The sequence below is a fragment of the Protopterus annectens genome, chromosome 1.part1 (assembly GCF_019279795.1).
Source record: "Protopterus annectens isolate FY-2018-M chromosome 1.part1, PAN1.0, whole genome shotgun sequence".
NCBI lineage: Eukaryota > Metazoa > Chordata > Ceratodontiformes > Protopteridae > Protopterus > Protopterus annectens.
In genome coordinates this window covers 1,238,626,352-1,238,647,737 of record NC_056726.1, presented here as the reverse complement: position 1 = coordinate 1,238,647,737, position 21,386 = coordinate 1,238,626,352, and the positions used below count along the sequence as shown (strand labels likewise).

Sequence of the window (21,386 nt, the reverse complement as noted above, 5' to 3'; positions counted from 1 at the left end):
CATGAGTGTTCTGTATTACAGTTCATTTCTGAGCCTCCCCCTCCAACTGAGAGCAATGCAACCAGCTGCTTAATCTAATATTAAACCCAAAGTGTGTTAATATAATTGCTAAGTCATTTCTGGTGAAGCATACATTTGCAGCGCAAGTACAATTAAGTGTCAGACATTTAATTTTATATTTAATCCACTGCCTTTTGGCTTTTTCCCCTGTTACTGCTAGACTCAGAGGGTCAGACTGTTCTGTCAATTACCCAGACTCTCTCTCTCTCTATTTTATATATATATATATATATATATATATATATATATATATATATATATATATATATATACATATAAACACATTTTTATTATGGAGTCTGCCATCCACTTCAATGCTATCTGCCATTCATACTACACTGAAACCTCACAAAAACACAAATTCCCCTCTTACAAGCATTACTTACTATACATGTAAGACAATCTTACAAGCATTACTTACTAAATATGTTAAGCAATACACTCAATCAATAAAACAAACCCACTGCTATACAGAAATAAACAATTACAAGTCAACACACTTCCTTATGAAATACCTCTATTACCCCGCAACAACAGAATCTCTTTCCTCTCTGTACTCAAACAATATACCTAATAGTACTCCCTCAAATTCGGCATGATCTTTGCTACTGCTACAATACACGAAATACAGTATTCAATTACTATTGTCCACTGTCACAACTATAACATACAAAATTCAATCATGTGGGCTGCCCTGATGGAGTAGCAAGATAAAGCCCTGACTATGGCCCAGATGGTCCAGGTTTGATTAACATCGGTCAAGGATGGACTGCCCATCCTGTGGGGAGGGCGCTTGTTGGTGATGCTCCCTAAGGGATGGTGTGGTTCAAAGAGAGGAGTTGTCCTCGGATGTAACCAATGAGCATGGAGGGCAGGGAAAGAGAACGTGGCTAGGGCATACAATAAAAATAAAACAAAAAATACCAGACAAAAGCACAAACAGCCAACCTCCTAGGGCACCCTTAAGATCTACAACCACCAGACTCAGCAACATTAGTGTAAATTGGGGGGGTAGAAGGATGGCTGGTAGACCTGCCATGGATGTGGAGAATTTGGGACTGAGGCTGGATCAGTAATAATGAATTCCAAGGAGACAAAAAATACATTCTTGCAATCCACTATCCAACTAATAACCCCAGCACCACATATAGATTTTACCAAGTACAATATACCATCATCAACAGCTCATATGGTACCACTCACAAAGGTTTACTAAAATACCCAAATTCCTGTATAAATTAACCCCAATAAATCTTGCACTTCTTTCAATACTAACACTAAAATAAACTCAGGTCCCACGTCTAGATCTATCCCAATCAAACTAACACAGAACAACTTTCCTGGCTAAAATAAGAGTGCTTTTCCATCCATCACTTTTTCCCAGGGTAGAACTACTACCTTGACTCTGGACCAGGAACCAAAAAGTGGGGTTTAACTGTATTTCTGCATAAATCCAACTTTAACATATACCAAGTTTCACAAGTCAATTCCATGACCAGTTCCAGTCCAAACTAAATTCTACTTAAAATCAACAAAACAAACAAAAAACATACCACATAACTATAATATATCTTCCATCTTCAGCTTTAGCAGAGCATTTCTAGTCACTCATCAATAAATTAGAAATAAAATAAAGTCTACAGAAATGGGCAGATTCCTACCAGTTACTCTAGGCACTGCCACCTCGAAAAGGTGAATGCTTTTGATGATCAGGAGTTCTTCAAAGTGTTTTTTCTACCCCCTGACAAGCCTTAAGTCAAGATTGGTATTTCTCCACCTTTGTTAAAAATCGTCCAGATTGTCCAGGCAGTACCCCACCCAAATGACTTGGTGGGTTGCCACACTCTGTCTCAGGCCAACCAAGAATCATTGTCCACAGCCAGCCACTCTGTTGGCATAAAGAGACAAACCCTGAGTACGACTCAGCCAACTCAGGTTTGATTACTGGCTCGGGCAACTAACGGAATAACAAGGAGGGATGCGTGTGCCTATCCTGGGGGAAGGGCACTCTGTGATACCCCCTAAGGGGAGGCATGGTCCAAAGAGGGGAACTGCTCTCAGATGTGACTAATGAGCATGGGGGTGGGAAAAAGGAAAGTAGGTACAGCATATAAGAAAAACAAACAAACAAACAGAAGCACAGAAGGCCGCGCCCCCAGAACACCCTTAACATCCATGATCAGCCTCACCAACACCAGAGTAAGTCCAGGGGGTGGGAGGATAGCTGGCAGAACTGGAGTTGGCATGGTGCACTGGGGGCTAGGCTGGTAATAATGAGGTCTGAGGAGAACAACAAAAAATAAGAATAATTTTCTAAAGCCCTGGTATACTCCCATACTCAGGTATTCACCTCAGTGACTGCCATAACTTTCACCTTCAGGTCGGTTGGTACTTAAAGGTCATACCTGGACATCTCTTCCATTAGCACTGCATAGAAGTCCACTTTCTTTAAGTTGATGACTTCCCTCTCTGCTGATGAACACCAGTGGATCCTGGTGATACCAGCAACATAAGTGACATTGCCTTTTGACCACAGTTTCCTATGAATACATCAACAACTATGGTCATGGACAGGGTCCACCTGGACGCCATGTCCCTCGCCTCCTCTAGTACATGAGATGAAAAGCTCTTGGGGAGGCAGGAGTTGAACTCACCTAGCATAGAATATCTGCAAGGCATTCATAGGACACCTTTACTATTTGTGTGATCTTCCCATGTTTGCCTAGGTGCTGTCTAGCCATCTGACCAAACTTCTTGCCAAGTAGCAAGACAGCTACTGTCCAGAATCTATGGCTAATAAAGTTTCAAACAAAGTTGGCAAGTGTGCTCAAGATTTGAATGTGTGAAGAGCTACACAAGTAGTGATATCATTATGTTACTTTTTTAATATGACAGATGTCATACTATGTAGACAGCTATACAAGAATACAAGGTGCAACAAACCTGCCTTACACAAAGTGCCTTAAAGCCCTTTCCCTGTACTCAGTCTCCTATAGATTGCTAAGAGGTGATCTATGCCTGACTTACAAGCCATCCGCAAACTCCACATTTATGAACCTCCTGAATAGTCATAGGTTAAACAGTACCAGAAATACAAATCTAAGAAATTGAATTTTGTCTGTGACTTAAACAGAACATGCTGGAGAGAGACAGATGTGTGTCCCAGACACTGCATTTCCTATGGAACAGGCTTCCTATTATTTAATGAAAAAGCACTAGGTTAGAACATTACATTTACTGCTAAAGAATGCAGTATTACATAATGTCCAGTGTGCCACTGCCATACCATTGTACTTATTACTACAGACTACAGTTTTAGAACTGTGTCACTACATTTAGCACTATAAAATACACAGTTTCGGGACCAAATTGCTGCAGGCTATATATGCATCTGAAGAGCGCACCACCCTTTCCACTGAATAACTCCTCCACTTAAAACAAGCCAAAACCAACATGTATCAGGTAGAGTTTAAAAAATATCTAACAAGATAAAAAAAACATCTAAAAGGGCTAAAACAAACTATATGAAATCTTTGCAAATCTCACTGTTTAGCAAACTGTAGAATGTTTAGTGAAAATGAACTACCAAACAGGATTGGGTAGGCTACGTAAGCAAATGAAAAGATTCTTAGCTAGTACCTAAGATGTATCCTGCTACACCCCTTCACTGGAGTAGAAGCAGCTGCAGTCACTTTACCCCTAATTAGTCTACTCCAGCTCTGCCTCCTTTTCCTCATTCTTCTGTACAGCACTGTTGATTCACTCTGTCTGGACTTAACTTTTTGATACTCTGCAGGACAAATACCTCTAAAGGACATCAATCACATATTTTAAGGACAGCCATACCCAAAAACAGTGTTTCCTCATCTCAGTGTGTTCCTTCCCTCTACAAAATCATTCTCGCACTGCCACATATTGGCTTAACTGTTTTACACCTTGTTTGGCATTTCAGTAGAATTCAGCTTCCAAAATTTTAAACCACATTGCTTTTGCATGAACTCTCTCAAATTGTCCTCCAGAATATCACATTATATGACCCATTAAGCTAATATATCTAGATCTAGATCTATCTATCCATATATATCTGGGATCATAAATACACTGCAGAGCAAACAAGACTGTAGTTCTGCCATCTTTCCTTCCCACTGTGGTTCTAGAACAGGTTACAGTGAACAGAAAACCCACCTCTGTTGTCACAAATAAGCTAGTAGCTCTGCACATCTGGAACTCCTATCTGAAAAAATAAGCGTGTGGAGAAGATTACTTTAGGAAAGGATTTTTTTTACTCTTTCTCCAAAACAGGTTGTCTAATTGCTTTCTACAACTGAACCAAAAATAGCTCATGCAAATATATTTAGAAGATGGCAAAAATATGAATCATAATAAAAATTGCACACATTCTCTAAAACTACTTAAATTATGTAGCAGTTCAGAGAATTTCTAATCTAAAGTGCACTGAAAACTCAAACAAAAGCAATGGTAAAAAACATACTGTACAGACAGTGTTGTTTAAGAAACGTAGCAAAAACGTTAACTGAAAAATAAAACATAGCAGCCTGATAACTGGTATGTGGACAGAACAAATTACAAAATAATATTAATAACACTAAATACCATGAGTGGCACAAGAATATTAGTGCTGCATGAAAGCTCAAGATAAAAAAAAAAACATACACATGCAGACATGTATGCAACCCCCCCCCCCCCCCCACACACACACACACACACACACACACAGGTTATGTGGATCAGATGAGATCCTGAACTAGAATGCATTGAAAATAATGCCAAAGTGAAAATCAGTTTTCCAGTAACCAACCATCTGTTTAGTTTCGTTCTTTAGTCTTATCGGTCAAAGCTGAGTGAGCAGGTACAATGTTTACTTAACTGAAAGAAATGCTTTGCTCTCTTGCTACATTTCTTGGCATTAATGTCTCAAACACATAATAATTTGGTTATGACTGGAGATCCAATTATAATCCTCTATAAAAGAAGGACCCTAACACCACTCATACATATGACGGTCTATTCTAGACAATGAACACTTACCCATCATTGAATAAAGATCTACTTAAACCCCTAACTGGAGTGATTTTTCTTTCTCTGGAAGGAGCAATTTATTTACTTTTACTTTTTGCTAAGTTTTGATAAGTTAGCTGCAGCCAGAATCTGACATTCTGAGCAGTTATCCTTATTCGTAATATTTTACTTTCTCCTGTAGACTGTTGAGGCTGCAGATTGGGATACCCGATCATTGCTTCAAGGATTTCTCTGTCTATATTCTCTAATCTGCAAACAAACATCCTACAGACTTTAGTTAATCGGTCCTAAAAAGTCTTACTAATAACAAGGTCACAAGCAGAGATGTATCACAGTCAAACTAAGCAGGGTAATGAACTGGAATGATTCATTCAACAAATCCAGCTCAACCACTTTGGGCACATAGGTTCATAGGTTCATAGGTTCATACTAGGCTATCTGCCCGAGGGCATTTACAAGCCTAGCCCATCGTTTTGTGGCTTACGCCACCCCTTTAGTACGGGGAACTAAACCCATTATTTTGCTGTGCCTCTGTCAAGCAATGACACTGAGGTAATCCCTGGGGTATATCTGCGATCTCCCATCCATTGGTCAAGATTTCTCTTGAACAAGGCCAGTGAGGTGCTCTGCCTCACATGTACCGGGATTTTGTTCCACAGCATAGGAGTCTTTGGGTGATGAATCTATCCCTCCAGCACGTCCTATTAATAGTGTGTCCAGGTTTAAGTCTCCGCCCTTGTGGCTCTGATGGATCTGGATTTTTGAGGTGAAGCATATTCATCAAATCTGGGTTTGACATGGCCTTGTATGTTAGGCAAAGGTCACCTCTGAGCAGCGGTGGCGACTGAGTAGAGCTGGAGTTCTTTCAGTCGGGCAGCATAGGACAGATTTTTGAGACCCTTTATCCTTTTGGTGAGGAACTTTTGTGGCCTCTCCAGCTGCTGCAAGTGTCGGGTCAGATACATTCTGAATGGGGCATTGTACTCAATCATTGGTCTGATGAGTGATGAGTAAAGGGAGACTATGACCTCCCTTGATCTAGATGAGAAACACTTCATGATAAGGTGGGCAATGTAGAAGGTCTTCCTAACTACTTTAGCTACATGGGTGTCGAATGACAGACTACTATCAACCTGGGTCCCCAGGTCCCTGATAACTTCTTCTGCGCTCAGTGGATTGCCACCTATTTGGTAGCTAGGGGTAACCTTGTTTTTCCCGAAGGGTATGACTATGCATTTTGGCATTTAACTTTAGGCGTGGCTCTGGCACCAGTTATCCGCTTCTGTGAGACCCTTCTGAAGGATATCTGTGTCAGATGTGTTTTCTACTATGGCGCCCAGTTTGCAGTCATCTGCAAACTTGGTCAGCCATAACCCTCCTGTGTTTGCTTGTACTTGAGAAGTAGATGCCAAACAAGAGTGGGCCCAGGACTGAGCCCTGTGGGACACCACTTGTGACAGGCTTTGAGTCTGACATGGCGCCAGCAACTCTGACCCTGTGGGTTCTGTCACTCAGCCAGTTTGCAACCCATCTTGTGATGTATGGGTTGACATTTAAGCTGATGAGTTTTTCAATGATACCTGAGTGGGGTATTGTATCGAAGGCCTTAGCCAGATTGAGGTAGGCTGTATGGACTGCCTTTCCCTCATCAATGGCTTTGGTGACTGTTTCGAAGAAGTCAACCAAATTTAAAAGGCATGATCTGCCTTTGACAAAGCCAAACTGGGTTGGATCCAAAGTCTGCAAATTCCCTATGTCTTTATTTATGAGGTCCATTATGATCCTCTCCATGGCTTTGCAGATAAGGCTTGTCAAACTAATGGGCCGGTAATTTCCAGGGTCGGTGGAGGCACCGCCTTTGTGAAGTGGTACCACAGTTGCAGTGCGCCACTCCCTGGGTACGTATCCAGAGGTAAGACTTTGATTAAACAGCTGTCCTAGCTGTGGGTTTAATTCCTCATTGAGTTCATGGAGCACACAGCCGGGGACACCATCAGGTCCCATGGATGCTGTGTTTTTTGCTTTGGAGAGAGCAGTTTTCACTTGGACGCTGGAGATGTTTGGGGGGCTGCAATCGTTTGGTATAGATATCCCTCCTTTTGGGGGGGAGGGGAAGTTTGCACTGAACCTGTCAGCCAGTATGTTGGCAATGTCTGTAGGATCAGTAATCTTCACATCATTTTGAACTAGCTCTGAGCATATCTGGAGTTTCCTCCCAGGTTTCTAACATAGCTAAAGAAAGCCTTATGATTGTCTTTTGAGTCTTTAGCTATTTTTCTCTCGAAATTTGCTTTGGAAGATTTTATGAGAGCTCTTAGTTTTTTACTTATAGTGATCAAGGGTGTCTTACCTTTTAAGGATTTTGCTCTATCTTGTAGTAGCTTCCTCCTTTTGTTGTAGAGTTTGTTTATGGCTGGGGTCCACCAGACTGGACGCTTGCCTTTGGTACAAAGAGTCTTTGTTTTGTTTGGGATTGCCTTATCCATGCAGTCCTGTAGGTGCTGGTAGAAGGCATTTGTAAGTGATTCAGCGGCTTGAGTACTGTTTTCCACGGCTCGGGGCCTTAAAGGAGACCACACTAGTCTTTAGAAGTGTGAAGTCGGCTTTGAGAAGTTCTTTACTATGGTCTTTTATTTCAGGTGGGGTGGGATGAGGACCTCCAGCGAGATTAGTTTGTGGTCTGATCTCACCAGTGAGGGGTACACCTCCAGTGTTGAACATTGTGCTCCCATGTTCGTGATGATGAGATCAAGTATGTTGTCTCCTCTTGTGGGGATGGTGACTAGTTGTTCCATGGCATTTGAATTTATGAATTCCAGGAACTTTTGGGCTAGGGTGTTTGGGCTTGAGTAGTGTTCCCAGTCTATATTAGGGTAATTGAAGTCACCTAGTATGATGGTGTTTGGTGATACATTTATCCCCTCTAGTGTTTTCAGGAAGGCCATGTGAGGTTCCTGAGTTTGTGAGGGTGGCCTGTAACATGCTACAATTTGCAGAGCAGTCTTGCCTATGGTTAATTGCACCTGGATGGTCTCCGATGCATTGTGCGTTGCCACCAGTCTTGAGGTGTGGGTGTCCTTGATGAATATGGATACCCCTCCTCCTTTCTTGGTATTATCCGGATTTTGGGGCCGGAACGCATGATATGAGGTAAAACCTGATAGCTTGGGTGCTCTCGGGAGCCTTGAACCAGGTTTCTGTCACAGCACAGACATCGATGTTCTCCATACTGAGAAGGGCCTCGAGTCGTGCATTTTGAGATTTAGACTTCTGGCATTGAGCGGCATTACCCTTAGTTTTTTTCGTTTTTTATGTGGTAGGGTGGTAGGTTTGGAATTTGAGGCTTGCCTAAAAAGGCACTATGGGGTGGCAAGAGCCTTTGCCAATATCCGGAATCCCAGGGTGACAGGTGCAAGCCGTCCCTTGAAGCAGCGTGACTTGTCCAGGATGTGATCCCAGGCAGACAGACACTGGATCCCCTTTGAATGACACCAGTGTTTAAGCCAATTGTTAAAGTTGATCATCTTATCTCTGTATTGTGGCATCATTCTTGGTGAAGGTAGGATACTGCTCAAGGTCAGGGTCATACCTGCCTGGGCTACATAATCAGAGAGCTCCTCAATGTCTCTTTTCATGTAGTCCAAGGAGGCACGTCTCAGGTCGTTTACACCAGCGTGGACAATGACTGAGTCATATTTGTACCTGCTGTTGAGAGACTTGAGTGCATGCGTTATGTGGCGGATTCTAGCGCCCGACAGGCAGCTTACTGTGACCTTCTCCTTATTCAGTCTGGTGAGCGGACGCCAGTGTGTCTGACTATGGAGTCACCAATGACAAGTGTGTCTGGCATTGTGTTTGGCCTTAAGGGCTGTGACTGTTTGACACTCTGACTGTGAGGTCTATGTGTTGCAGGTGTTGTGTTCTGAGGTGGTGGTTGTTTGGGTGTCTGCTTTGGTGGCCTCTGTTGTTTTGGTAAATTTTTGATCAGAGCCTCCGAGTATGTCTTTGTGTGTTTATGTGTATGATTTGAGGTTGTAATGGTACTATGTGAGACTGGGTCTATAGTGTGTGTGGTAACCTTCTCCTCCTGACTGGTCTTGCCAGTCCTATGTTGAGAGAGCTCAGCCTCCAGTTTGGCCGTATAGTTGCATCTCTCGCATGTATTTGTGTTTTGTGGGAGGAGGAGAGGGTTGTCTGTGTACGAGGCAATTGTAACATTGCCTCAATATTCCCAGGTTCACCAGCTGAGCAGGAGAGGACACAAGCAACTGATCCCTCGACATGCTAGAAGGAATAGACAAAAAAAGCTTTAAAAAGATTCCAGGGGACGTGGGTGACCGAAAATGGGGGTTGCCTTTTTGGGGTACTATCTATGACAAGAGTGCCGTATCAGGGTAATAAGTACTGTAGGAGCAAGTGCTACATTTAACAGATAGAGAATATTCTACTTGGAGTCAAGTAGAGATGATCTTTATTATTATAGGATACGCTGATTAGATCAGTAGTATAGATCGAGGAAGGTAGTTTTAAGGGAAAAATTGAAGAGTGGACTTTGGTTTTTATGACATTTCTCCACCTTTGTTAAAAAATCGTCCAGATTGTCCAGGCAGTACCCCACCCAAATGACTTGGTGGGTTGCCACACTCTGTCTCAGGCCAACCAAGAATCATTGTCCACAGCCAGCCACTCTGTTGGCATAAAGAGACAAACCCTGAGTACGACTCAGCCAACTCAGGTTTGATTACTGGCTCGGGACAACTGGCGGAATAACAAGGAGGGATCGTGGTGCCTATCCTGGGGGAAGGGACACTCTGTGATACCCTAAGGGGAGGCATGGTCCAAAGAGGGGAACTGCTCTCAGATGTGACTAATGAACATGGGGGTGGGAAAAAGGAAAGTAGGTACAGTATATAACAAAAACAAAACAAACAAATAGAAGCACAGAAGGCCGAGCCCCCAGAACACCCTTAACATCCATGATCAGCCTCACCAACACCAGAGTAAGTCCAGGAGGTGGGAGGATAGCTGGCAGAATTGGAGTTGGCATGGTGCACTGGGGGCTAGGCTGGTAATAATGAGGTCTGAGGAGAACAACAAAAAAATAAGAATAATTTTCTAAAGCCCTGGTATACTCCCATACTCAGGTATTCACCTCAGTGACTGCCATAACTTCCACCTTCGGGTCTGTTGGTACTTAAAGGTCATACCTGGACATCTCTTCCATTAGCACTGCATGGAAGTCCACTTTCTTTAAGTTAATGACTTCCCTCCCTGCTGATGAACAACAGTGGATCCTGGTGATACCAGCAACATAAGTGACATTGCCTTTTGACCACAGTTTTCTATGAATACATCAACAACTATGGTCATGGACAGGGTCCACCTGGACTCTATGTCCCTCACCTCCTCTAGTACATGAGATGAAAAGCTCTTGGGGAGGCAGGAGTTGAACTCACCTAGCATAGAATATCTGCAAGGCATTCATAGGACACCTTTACTATTTGTGTGATCTTCCCATGTTTGCCTAGGTGCTGTCTAGCCATCTGACCAAACTTCTTGCCAAGTAGCAAGACAGCTACTGTCCAGAATCTATGGCTAATAAAGTTTCAAACAAAGCTGGCAAGTGTACTCAAGATTTGAATGTGTGAAGAGCTACACAAGTAGTGATATCTTTATGTTAATTTTTTTAATATGACAGATGTCATACTATGTAGACAACTATACAAGAATACAAGGTGCAACAAACCTGCCTTACACAAAGTGCCTTAAGGCCCTTTCCCTGTACTCATTCTCCTATAGATTGCTAAGAGGTGTCTATGCCTGACTTACAAGCCATCCGCAAACTCCACATTTATGAACCTCCTGAATATTCATAAGTTAAACAGTACCAGAAATACAAATCTAAGAAATTGAATTTTGTCTGTGACTTAAACAGAACATGCTGGAGAGAGACAGATGTGTGTCCCAGACACTGCATTTCCTATGGAACAGGCTTCCTATTATTTAATGAAAAAGCACTAGGTTAGAACATTACATTTACTGCTAAAGAATGCAGTATTACATAATGTGCAGTGTGTCACTGCCATACCATTGTACTTATTACTACAGACTACAGTTTTACAACTGTGTCACTACATTTAGCACTATAAAATACACAGTTTTGGGACCAAATTGCTGCAGGCTATATATGTAGCTGAAGAGCACACCACCCTTTCCACTGAATAACTCCTCCACTTAAAACAAGCCAAAACCAACATGCATCAGGTAGAGTTTAAAAAATATCTAACAAGATAAAAAACATCTAAAAGGGCTAAAACAAACTATATGAAATCTTTGCAAATCTCACTGTTTAGCAAACTGTAGAATGTTTAGTGAAAATGAACTACCAAACAGGCTTGGGTAGGTTACGTAAGCAAATGAAAAGATTCTTAGCTAGTACCTAAGATGCATCCTGCTACACCCCTTCACTGGGGTAGAAGCAGCTGCAGTCACTTTATCCCTAATTAGTCTACTCCTGCTCTGCCTCCTTTTCCTCATTCTTCTGTACAGCACTGTTGATTCACTCTGTGGACATCAATCACATATTTTAAGGACAGCCATACCCAAAAACAGTGTTTCCTCATCTCAGTGTGTTCCTTCCCTCTACAAAATCATTCTCACACTGCCACATATTGGCTTGACTGTTTTACACCTTGTTTGGTATTTCAGTAGAATTCAGCTTCCAAAGTTTAAACCACATTGGTTTTGCATGAACTCTCTCAAATTGTCCTCCAGAATATCACATTATATGACCCATTAAGCTAATATATCTAGATCTAGATCTATCTATCCATATATATCTGGGATCATAAATACACTGCAGAGCAAACAAGACTGTAGTTCTGCCATCTTTCCTTCCCACTGTGGCTCTAACAGGTTACAGTGAACAGAAAACCCACCTTTGTTGTCACAAATGAGCTAGTAGCTCTCGCACATCTGGAACTCCTATCTGAAAAAATAAGTGTGTGGAGAAGATTACTTTAGGAAAGGATTTTTTTTACTCTTTCTCCAAAACAGGTTGTCTAATTGCTTTCTACAACTGAACCAAAAATAGCTCATGCAAATATATTTAGAAGATGGCAAAAATATGAATCATAATAAAAATTGCACACATATTCTCTAAAACTACTTAAATTATGTAGCAGTTCAGAGAACTTCTGATCTAAAGTGCACTGAAAACTCAAACAAAAGCAGTGGTAAAAAAGATACTGTACAGACAGTGTTGTTTAAGAAACGTAGCAAAAACGTTAACTGAAAAATAAAACATAGCAGCCTGATAACTGGTATGTGGACAGAACAAATTACAAAATAATATTAATAACACTAAATACCATGAGTGGCACAAGAATATTAGTGCTGCATGAAAGCTCAAGATAAAAAAAAAACATACACATGCAGACATGTATGCAACCCCCCCCCCACACACACACACACACACACACAGGTTCTGTGGATCAGATGAGATCCTGAACTAGAATGCATTGAAAATAATGCCAAAGTGAAAATCAGTTTTTCAGTAACCAACCATCTGTTTTGTTTCGTACTTTTATCTTATCGGTCAAAGCTGAGTGAGCAGGTACAATGTTTAAAAAAAGCAAAAAAAGTCCGCTGGCTTTACCATGAAGGGATGATCCTCCGATTGAATGTACCACAAGTTGTGGAAACCAAAAGCATAACCAAAAACTCCAAAGGGGATTCTGATGAAGTCGAGTTATAGTAGATGAAAGCGCGCTCAATCCCTATTCTGTGTTGTGGCTGTAACGTTTGTATTAAAACATTTTTTACTTGGTTCCTGTCGAGTGGTACTGGAGTTTTTTCTATTGCTTTGGAGTTTTTGGTTATGCTTTTGGTTTCCACAACTTGTGGTACATTCAATCGGAGGATCATCCCTTCATGGTAAAGCCAGCGGACTTTTTTTGCTTTTTTTAAGTGGTCTTTTGTGGAGTATTGAAGGAGTGTGGTTACAGGTACAATGTTTACTTAACTGAAAGAAATGCTTTGCTCTCCTGCTACATTTCTTGGCACTAATGTCTCAAACACATAATAACTTGGTTATGACTGGAGATCCAATTATAATCCTCTATAAAAGAAGGACCCTAACACCACTCATACATATGACGGTCTATTCTAGACAATGAACACTTACCCATCATTGAATAAAGATCTACTTAAATCCCTAACTGGAGTGATTTTTTCTTTCTCTGGAAGGAGCAGTTTATTTTTACTTTTTGCTAAGTTTTGATAAGTTAGCTGCAGCCAGAATCTGACATTCTGAGCAGTTATCCTTATTCGTAATATTTTACTTTCTCCTGTAGACTGTTGAGGCTGCAGATTGGGATACCTGATCATTGCTTCAAGGATTTATCTGTCTATATTCCCTAATCTACAAACAAACATCCTACAGACTTTAGTTAATCGGTCCTAAAAAGTCTTACTAATAACAAGGTCACAAGCAGAGATGTATCACGGTCAAACTAAGCAGGGTAATGAACTGGAATGATTCATTCAATAAATCCAGCTCGATCACTTTGGGCACATAAATTGACTACAGGTTTTACTAGAAAAAGAACTAATGCTGGGAAAAATCAAATGCAAAAAAGAATAGAGTAGCACAGGCTAAGATGTCTACACAGCATTACTGAAATGATGAACATGAATTTGTAATAACTTAAAGAAACAGCTGCTGACAGACAGACCTGGCATGCTAAAGTCCTTGAGATTACCAAGAGTTGGACTCAGCTACATAACTAAACAAAAAAAATCAAATGGAGACAGACAAAAAAATGAGGACAGTAACTTTAGTGCAAAAAAGAAGTAGGAGACAGTGGAAGTTGTTAAGCAGAAGAAAGGTGGGACAGCGGACTAGTCCTTTAACAAGGAGACTAATGATTGAGAATGCTGATACTGTAAGGGGATTAATTAACAAGGCTGGGGCAAAACACTTGGCTACAGAAAATGCAGAAAAGCTTTACCAGAGAAGAGAAATGGAGAAGAGGAAAAATAACAGGTAATGGACTGTTAAACACAGCATTTAGAGCTTAGAAATTGCTATACTAGGAAGAGTTGGCATAAGGTTTTATTTTCAGAACTGACTAATAGTCTGTCTACTCCAGATGGTTCATACAAACATTATTACACAGTTGCAGCTTGTCTAGTTTTAATTTCTCCAAATGGTAGGCGTTTTTAACATTATGAATGGACTCTATTCCTAAATCATAAAATCAGTATTGCTTTAATCTGTGATGCTTGCCAGTTACTCACTGAATTTCTCTCAAGTGTTTAGTTTTTTTTAAATATTCTTACAGGAATGGACTTTATTCCTAAGTCGGTAATAGAAGATTAGTAAATACCGCCATTCTAAAAATAAGTTTGGGAAGCACCATGGTCTGTTTGATTTTTTTTTGCCTTTTACTATTAGGCTCTGACATACGGTATTTATTCTTTCTGTGAAGGATTAATAGAATAATTTAATGATACTGTGCTAACAGCATGCAATGCAGATCAAACAGTAACTTGTAGTCCCCTGCAATGTCCAAGCATTTTATGTCATTTACTACTGACTTTAGATTTGCTTAGCTTAAGTAAAAGGCCAAAGTTATTTAGCCAGTATTGAAGTGATCACAATATTATCTCCTGTTGCTTTTACAATTTTTACTTCACTTTCAATTCAGACAAGAGCAAAAATCATGTGCACACTGAAACAGATTTACAGATTCATTAATGTTCTAGAAAATCACCTAGCTGGGAAAGAAACAAGTACAATATCTCTGTATTATAGAAAGGACATAAGGGTAAGCAATATGGCTTATGCTGTTAAGTCAATGAGCTGCAAGCAAGCTAAACTCTAATGCCCTCAGTCTGATTCCCACTACCTCCACTATGTGATTCTGACACAGTAACTTAACCAGATAAATGCTCCTGTGTTACCCAAAGAAGATGCACCTGGATCCCAAGGGTATAAATCATTATTAAAATAATAAAACAAATTAAAAGAACAGACTAGGAAATGACAAGCAGGATGTACAGCATGCAAAGTTTCCAAATGCAATACAAAACAATACACCTGATTTGCAATGCACACTGAAGTTACTTTGATTAATATCATTAGAGAAGTTTAATTATTGGTTCGGCCACAACCCCAGACTCCTTACACTCATGTAGCTGAACTGGCTCAGGTTTGGAAGCACTAGTTTTACTCACATCACAAAACTGTTGCCACCAAATGCCACTTTGTTTTATAGGCAAATAACATCACCTGGTTTTCTACATGCCATTTCTCTACTGTGGCAAAACCAGCAAATAACTACTGTTGGATTCTGCATACAAAATGAGAAGAAATAAATGGCTACAAATCAGCCTACTGTCAAAGAAAGTCTTGCCAGTGTTTTCACGTACCTGCTGCGATGGACAGGAACTACAAGTTGTGTCCATCAATGCATGAATGCAACATAATGGGGTTTGATCCTACCATTGCTACCCATTAAGATGCAAAGGTCAATTGGCCTTAATAATATACAGTACATGCAACCTGCTACCTTGGATAGCAGTCAATTCCTGCAACACCCAGAAAAGCTTTACACCACTCAGCTACAGATCAGTTATAAACACTGGCTTCTCAGGATTTTACCCACCTCAGATCGAGCTATGTGACTTTCAATGCAATCTTACCAACAGTAACTGAAGCTTGATCAGAATTAAGTTGTGCTGGCACACGTGTACACACACACACACACACACACACACACACACACACACACACACACACACACACACACCTTATTTTCTGAATGCAGGGTTAAACTGTGACTCTCCAGCATCAAGTCCCTCTTTCCTAAACTTAAAGTTATGTTCTCACCATTTAGTAACAAAACACACATTCTTCTACGCCCTTAAAGTAACCCAGCCTGTAAATATTTAAAAGGTAACAAACAACACTAAGTAATCATCAGTCTAAGGGCAAACTGCAAACAGTAACAGTTTGATAAACAGGATACAAGGATACATTTCTTTTATAATTGCAGTCTTATTATTTTTCTGTCTGCCTCTGCTACAGATAGCAGAAAGGCTAGAAAGCCTGTTTACAATATTATAAATTCCAAGACCAGGGACTCTTAGATCTAGAGAAAATTATGTGCAGTGATACCAGATGTTGTAATGTAGCTGTTCTAGTATCACCGTATGCATTGTTATAGAAGGCTATTTGTTTAAAATAACCTATAAGCAATGTTTATTTGTGATTTGCACAATATACCTGAAATGTTGAGTTCCCTGATTTCTTTAATAATGGTACATGCTTACATATATACTCCATAACTTGTCTTAGATGCAATTTCAGTGTTTCTGCAAGGCCAGATGTGTCATCACATATTGTTTTACTAAACATGAACTGCTAGACTGTCACACATTTGTTATTTTAGATAAAAGCTTATCTAAGATCAACTGTTCAAAATTTTAAGAATTTGGTGTAAAAAAATAAAAACGGCATTTTTTAGTAAAATTAAGAATATCCAATTAAAATTAAGTGATATCTTTGTAATAATCAGAAAATCTTAAGATAAGCTTGCCCATAAAAGGTCAAAGGTTCAGACTGCTAGTTAAATGATCTTTCAAACTGACAAGTATGACAGTTCTGGAATAATGCACCCCATTTGCAAATAGGGAAATAGAATTGATGGTGGTTATTAGAAAAATAAAAATGTCATCTTCTTTTCTTATGTCAGAGTGTTATTTCTTAATATTATCATTTTCCACACATCCAAGCAGCAAACTCAACAATTCTACACACATATGCACATTCAAGAAAGCAGGGCTTAGTTAAAGTGCATTATATTTTGAAGTAGCAAATACAGTTGTAGATCATTTGACAAATTGTGCTTCACATCATATTACACCTCACTGAAAATGGCAAGCACAATGCAACTTTTCTTACTTTTATATTTTAAACAAGTATTTGCACACATTTCTTTTGATACAGCTCCAATACAGCTAATTTACTTTTTATGCAGTTTTCTTTTGAAAGAAGATAACTTTTTCCCCAGTTTTTACAGTCTTTCTCATACCTGCTATTAATAACTGCCATATTCCAATATGGATCCCTGGGGAACTGCCAGCATGATAGGTTCATGACTCAAGATAGGTGTTCTAATTTGCTATTAACAAGTTTCCTTTTCAATAAATGGACTAGTATCCAAACCTCTAGGCAATGCACTACTCATACTAATTAGGCACTATACCTATCTTCCTGTGTAAATACTAAGCAGAAAAAAAATCACTTTGGATCGTGCACTTTTTCTCTGTTCCTCACCATTTAGTTACAAAGAACGCATTCTTCTATGCCTTTAAAGTAAGCCAGCCTGTAAATATTTAAAAGGTAGCTTTACTTAGTTTTGCTTCATATTCATTTTCCATTCCTGGTGCTCTTTCTTACCTATGAAATACTGTACACCCTTTCTTAACACATCTGGTTATCCTCTCCTGTGACGAGGCCTTCCCCATCTAAGGGGGAGTAGGCCAGTGGGTCAGCAAGTATCACACTTGCTTCTGATGCTGGAAAGTTCAGAACGCAGTTGGTTTTCTGCACACACAAGGTTCTTGGATCCACGTTCCATTACTGACATTGTAATGATGGCATAAGCAGGTGTTGCATTTCTGAGATGCAATACTTTGGAGGAGACATTAAACAAAACCTGTCTGTCTGAGATGGTGGTAGAAGAAGTGGTTGTAAAAGAACCCAAAGCACTTATAAAAAAAAAATTTGAGTACAGGAATTTCCCTTATGTCCTAGCCAAATTACTATGGGCACTACTTTCGATCTCCTTTATTAAAGACCATGTACGAGCTAAGTCAACAAACATAAACAAATAAATAACCACCTTGGAGGACCTCAGTCTCCAATGAAGTCAAACTCATGCACTCCACTCATAAAATCTCCTAATAAAGATGCCCCTAAAATCACTTTCACCGTCCCACTAATTCACTTTCAGATGCCTGCTTTAATCTGTTCATGGTCATAAGGAAGCTGTTGTCTATCTAAGCAAGCAACGAGTACAAGGCACAGAACCAATCATAGATGAGAAGCCATTTTACCAAAGCATACACATAAACACATTCTCACTTATGCATGTACTCATGCATACCACACACAAACATATGCTCACACTGTCTCTCTCTCTCACTCACTCACGCACACACACAAGCACGAACATGATCACACTGTCATTCACACACACACACACACACACACACACACACACACACACACACACACACACACACACACACACACACGATAACACTGTCAGTCATATACATACATACATTGACACACACATCTACACACACACAAATATGATTACACCGTCATTTGCACACATACACTGGCACATCTACACATGGGTGCGCAAACATGCATGCTCACACACACACACACACACACACACACACACACACACGATCATGCTGTCATTGCACAAATATACTAACACACAGACAAGCACATACCTCTACACACACACACACACACACACACACACACACACACACACACACACACACACACACACACACACACGCGCGCAATCAAACTGTCATTCACGCACACTTACTGACACACAGACAACCACATACTTATTTACCCACACACACACTAAACAACACATGTTGGCAATTTAGGGGACCATCATTTCATCTATCTGCATATATATGTCTGTGGACGAAAGACACAGACTGTAGCAAAAACTCACTCAGACAAAACAAGGAGATGCACACTCTGCACACAGGACAACTCATCTGCAAACCAAACCAGGGAACTAACTGCTGTAAAACAGCATTTTCAACTACTATCCTACTGTGCCACCTACCCTTACATATGATAAAAAATAATTTTGAGGTCACTGTGTGAGATACGTAGCTAAGGAACGCACAGTACTGCATTAATCATTAATTCAAGCCATACTACTCACATTTCATTCCAAACCATGTTGTTTTTCATCAGGGACGTAATAACTTCCTGTACCTTCAATGGTGCAGCTTGTCCTATGATCCCAGGTTTCATTTCCACTCCCTTCCAAACATGCATCAGGCAAGTACTTCATCCCACCCTCCCTTACTTCTACCTGTTTGACTACAAGGTCCTCAAACCCAGGCTGCTCCCTTCAGTTTTCAAGATCCTATATTGTCCACTTTTGGGTCTCCATTTTGAAGACTCTAATCATATGCCTTACTTTCCACTCTTGCAGTCTGAACAATGAAGAGGTATACAGCTGCAGTGTGCTTCTGTAGCACAACCATTATCTTCTCTCAGACCACTTGCTTCAAACCATTTTTCATCTGTGGCAAGTCTTGAGACAGCAGTAGAGACTTCAGTGGTCAGTGGATGGAACGCAGATCTTTTCAATTCCTGGCAGTTCATCTTGGAGATAATTGCTGATAAAGTTTGGAACGTTTATCATGATAGTATACACCCTTTAAACTCAGACAGATAAGTTTTCAAAATGTTATCAGTGATCCTCTAAATACAGACTTACCCAGCTTTGGGGTTATGACTTAATGTTTCTAATTAAGTCTCATTAAATAAATTAAAGTGATGAATAATGTCATAACAAATACCACTAAATATTACTAAAGTGACAAATATCACTACAATAAAAATAATTTTACAAAACATATTAATAAAAATTAAAATAATAACTATTTTGTACCCCTGGGTTTGATTCCCTCATCCTCCACTTACCTATTGTCTGACTCTGAGCAAGTCACTTAAACAGAAAGGGCTCCTAGTGTGTTGCCACTGAAAAAGGACACTTGCATCCACTGGGCTTATCCCAATGGCTAATTAAAAAAATGTATTTATGCAAACAGCATAGAAAAATAGTAAACAGACACACCTGGGGACAACAGGTATACAGGTAAAAGACACAATTTACTTGTGTAATGTTCATGATAATTGACTCTGTGTTAATACAAGTTTAAAATCCCTTGTGATGTCTACTGTTTTATAAAGAGCTATTACTTTAAGATGACATAAGTCACAGTTCACATCAGAGCAAAGTGCTGCCTAGCTATTACATTTCATATCATCAGCTTTTCTTCCAGCCACATTCCACCATCTTCTAAGCTACAACATAAACCAGATTAAAAAAAATGTCTGCATTGGATGAACAAACAAGAATTCTCTCTCAGTATTTAGAAATGCATGTCACAGTAGAACTACTCTGCTATGTTTCAGCTCCGCCTTTCTTTTGTTTATCCAAGACTTCCTTACCTCCAACTTCATGTCTGACCAACAACCCTTCTCGGCACCTCTTAAGTTACAGTTTAGAAGAGAATTGCTGAAGAGTGCATCTGGCTGCTACTCATCAGAATCAGAAACCAGACAAATAGTACGTAAATAAATAGAAAAGGAGTTTCATTCTAAATCCTGCCATGATCAGAAATTAGATATCTTCCCATCTTTCCCTGGGCTCCTCTTTACTCAGGCAGCGTGTATTTCCTGTCCATCTCTGAAATGTGTCCCCACTCCATTCAAATAACTTCATTAATATTTATCAAGAGGTGTGACAATGGAAAAAGTCAAGTCAAGGCTTGTTTTATTCTAAATATACATGTATTCATGACCATACACAGTAATGTTGCACCCTCTATTTAAGCATGCATAGTAATTCCAAAAATGAAAATAAAATGAAATTTGCTTTAGAACGTTTTGATATATCCAGGATATGTTAAGAATAACATCTGCCACAAAATGAGATAATTAAGAACTGGTTCTTCAGTTTGTTCTTTACTTTTTCCAGAAAAAACTAAAGCATTTGCAATAATGTTAGTACAGTATGTATTGTGTACTCTAAAGAGAAGATGACAAAGGTTTTTGCACTGAAGAATTATCCTGGATATATGAGGAGGTCTGCAGCTATTCATGTCAGAGCTGAGGTAGGTATATGTTTAAGTCTACATTCATGTCAGGGTTTAAAGTATGCATCATCAATCTTTATTTTCTTGGAATCCCTAAAGAAGATTAATCACTATCTATCAGTCTGAATGTTTGACTTTCTTATTTTCTTTCATTAATAGTCTTTTTTCAGTCACAAAGCAACAACTCAGGCCAAAGAATATAAACAAAGATTATCAGACTAAACGCACACACAAACACACAAGACATATGCATATAGACACAAGTAAACATACACACACACACACACACACACACACACACACACACACACACACACACACACACACACACACACACA

General features: G+C 39.8%; 1 protein-coding gene across 2 annotated transcripts in view; it reads right to left on the bottom strand.

The window, feature by feature from the left end:
• Positions 1-20,598, bottom strand: part of LOC122809541 (gastrula zinc finger protein XlCGF26.1-like) — a 306,301-nt gene extending 285,703 nt beyond the window's left edge. For both annotated transcript variants that reach the window (XM_044081121.1, XM_044081129.1), the window contains exon 1: positions 20,402-20,598. In XM_044081121.1, coding sequence (XP_043937056.1) covers positions 20,402-20,413 — 12 coding nt within the window. In that variant the 5' untranslated portion in view covers positions 20,414-20,598. The remainder of the gene's footprint in view (positions 1-20,401) is intronic.
• Between the last annotated feature and the right edge of the window lie 788 nt (positions 20,599-21,386).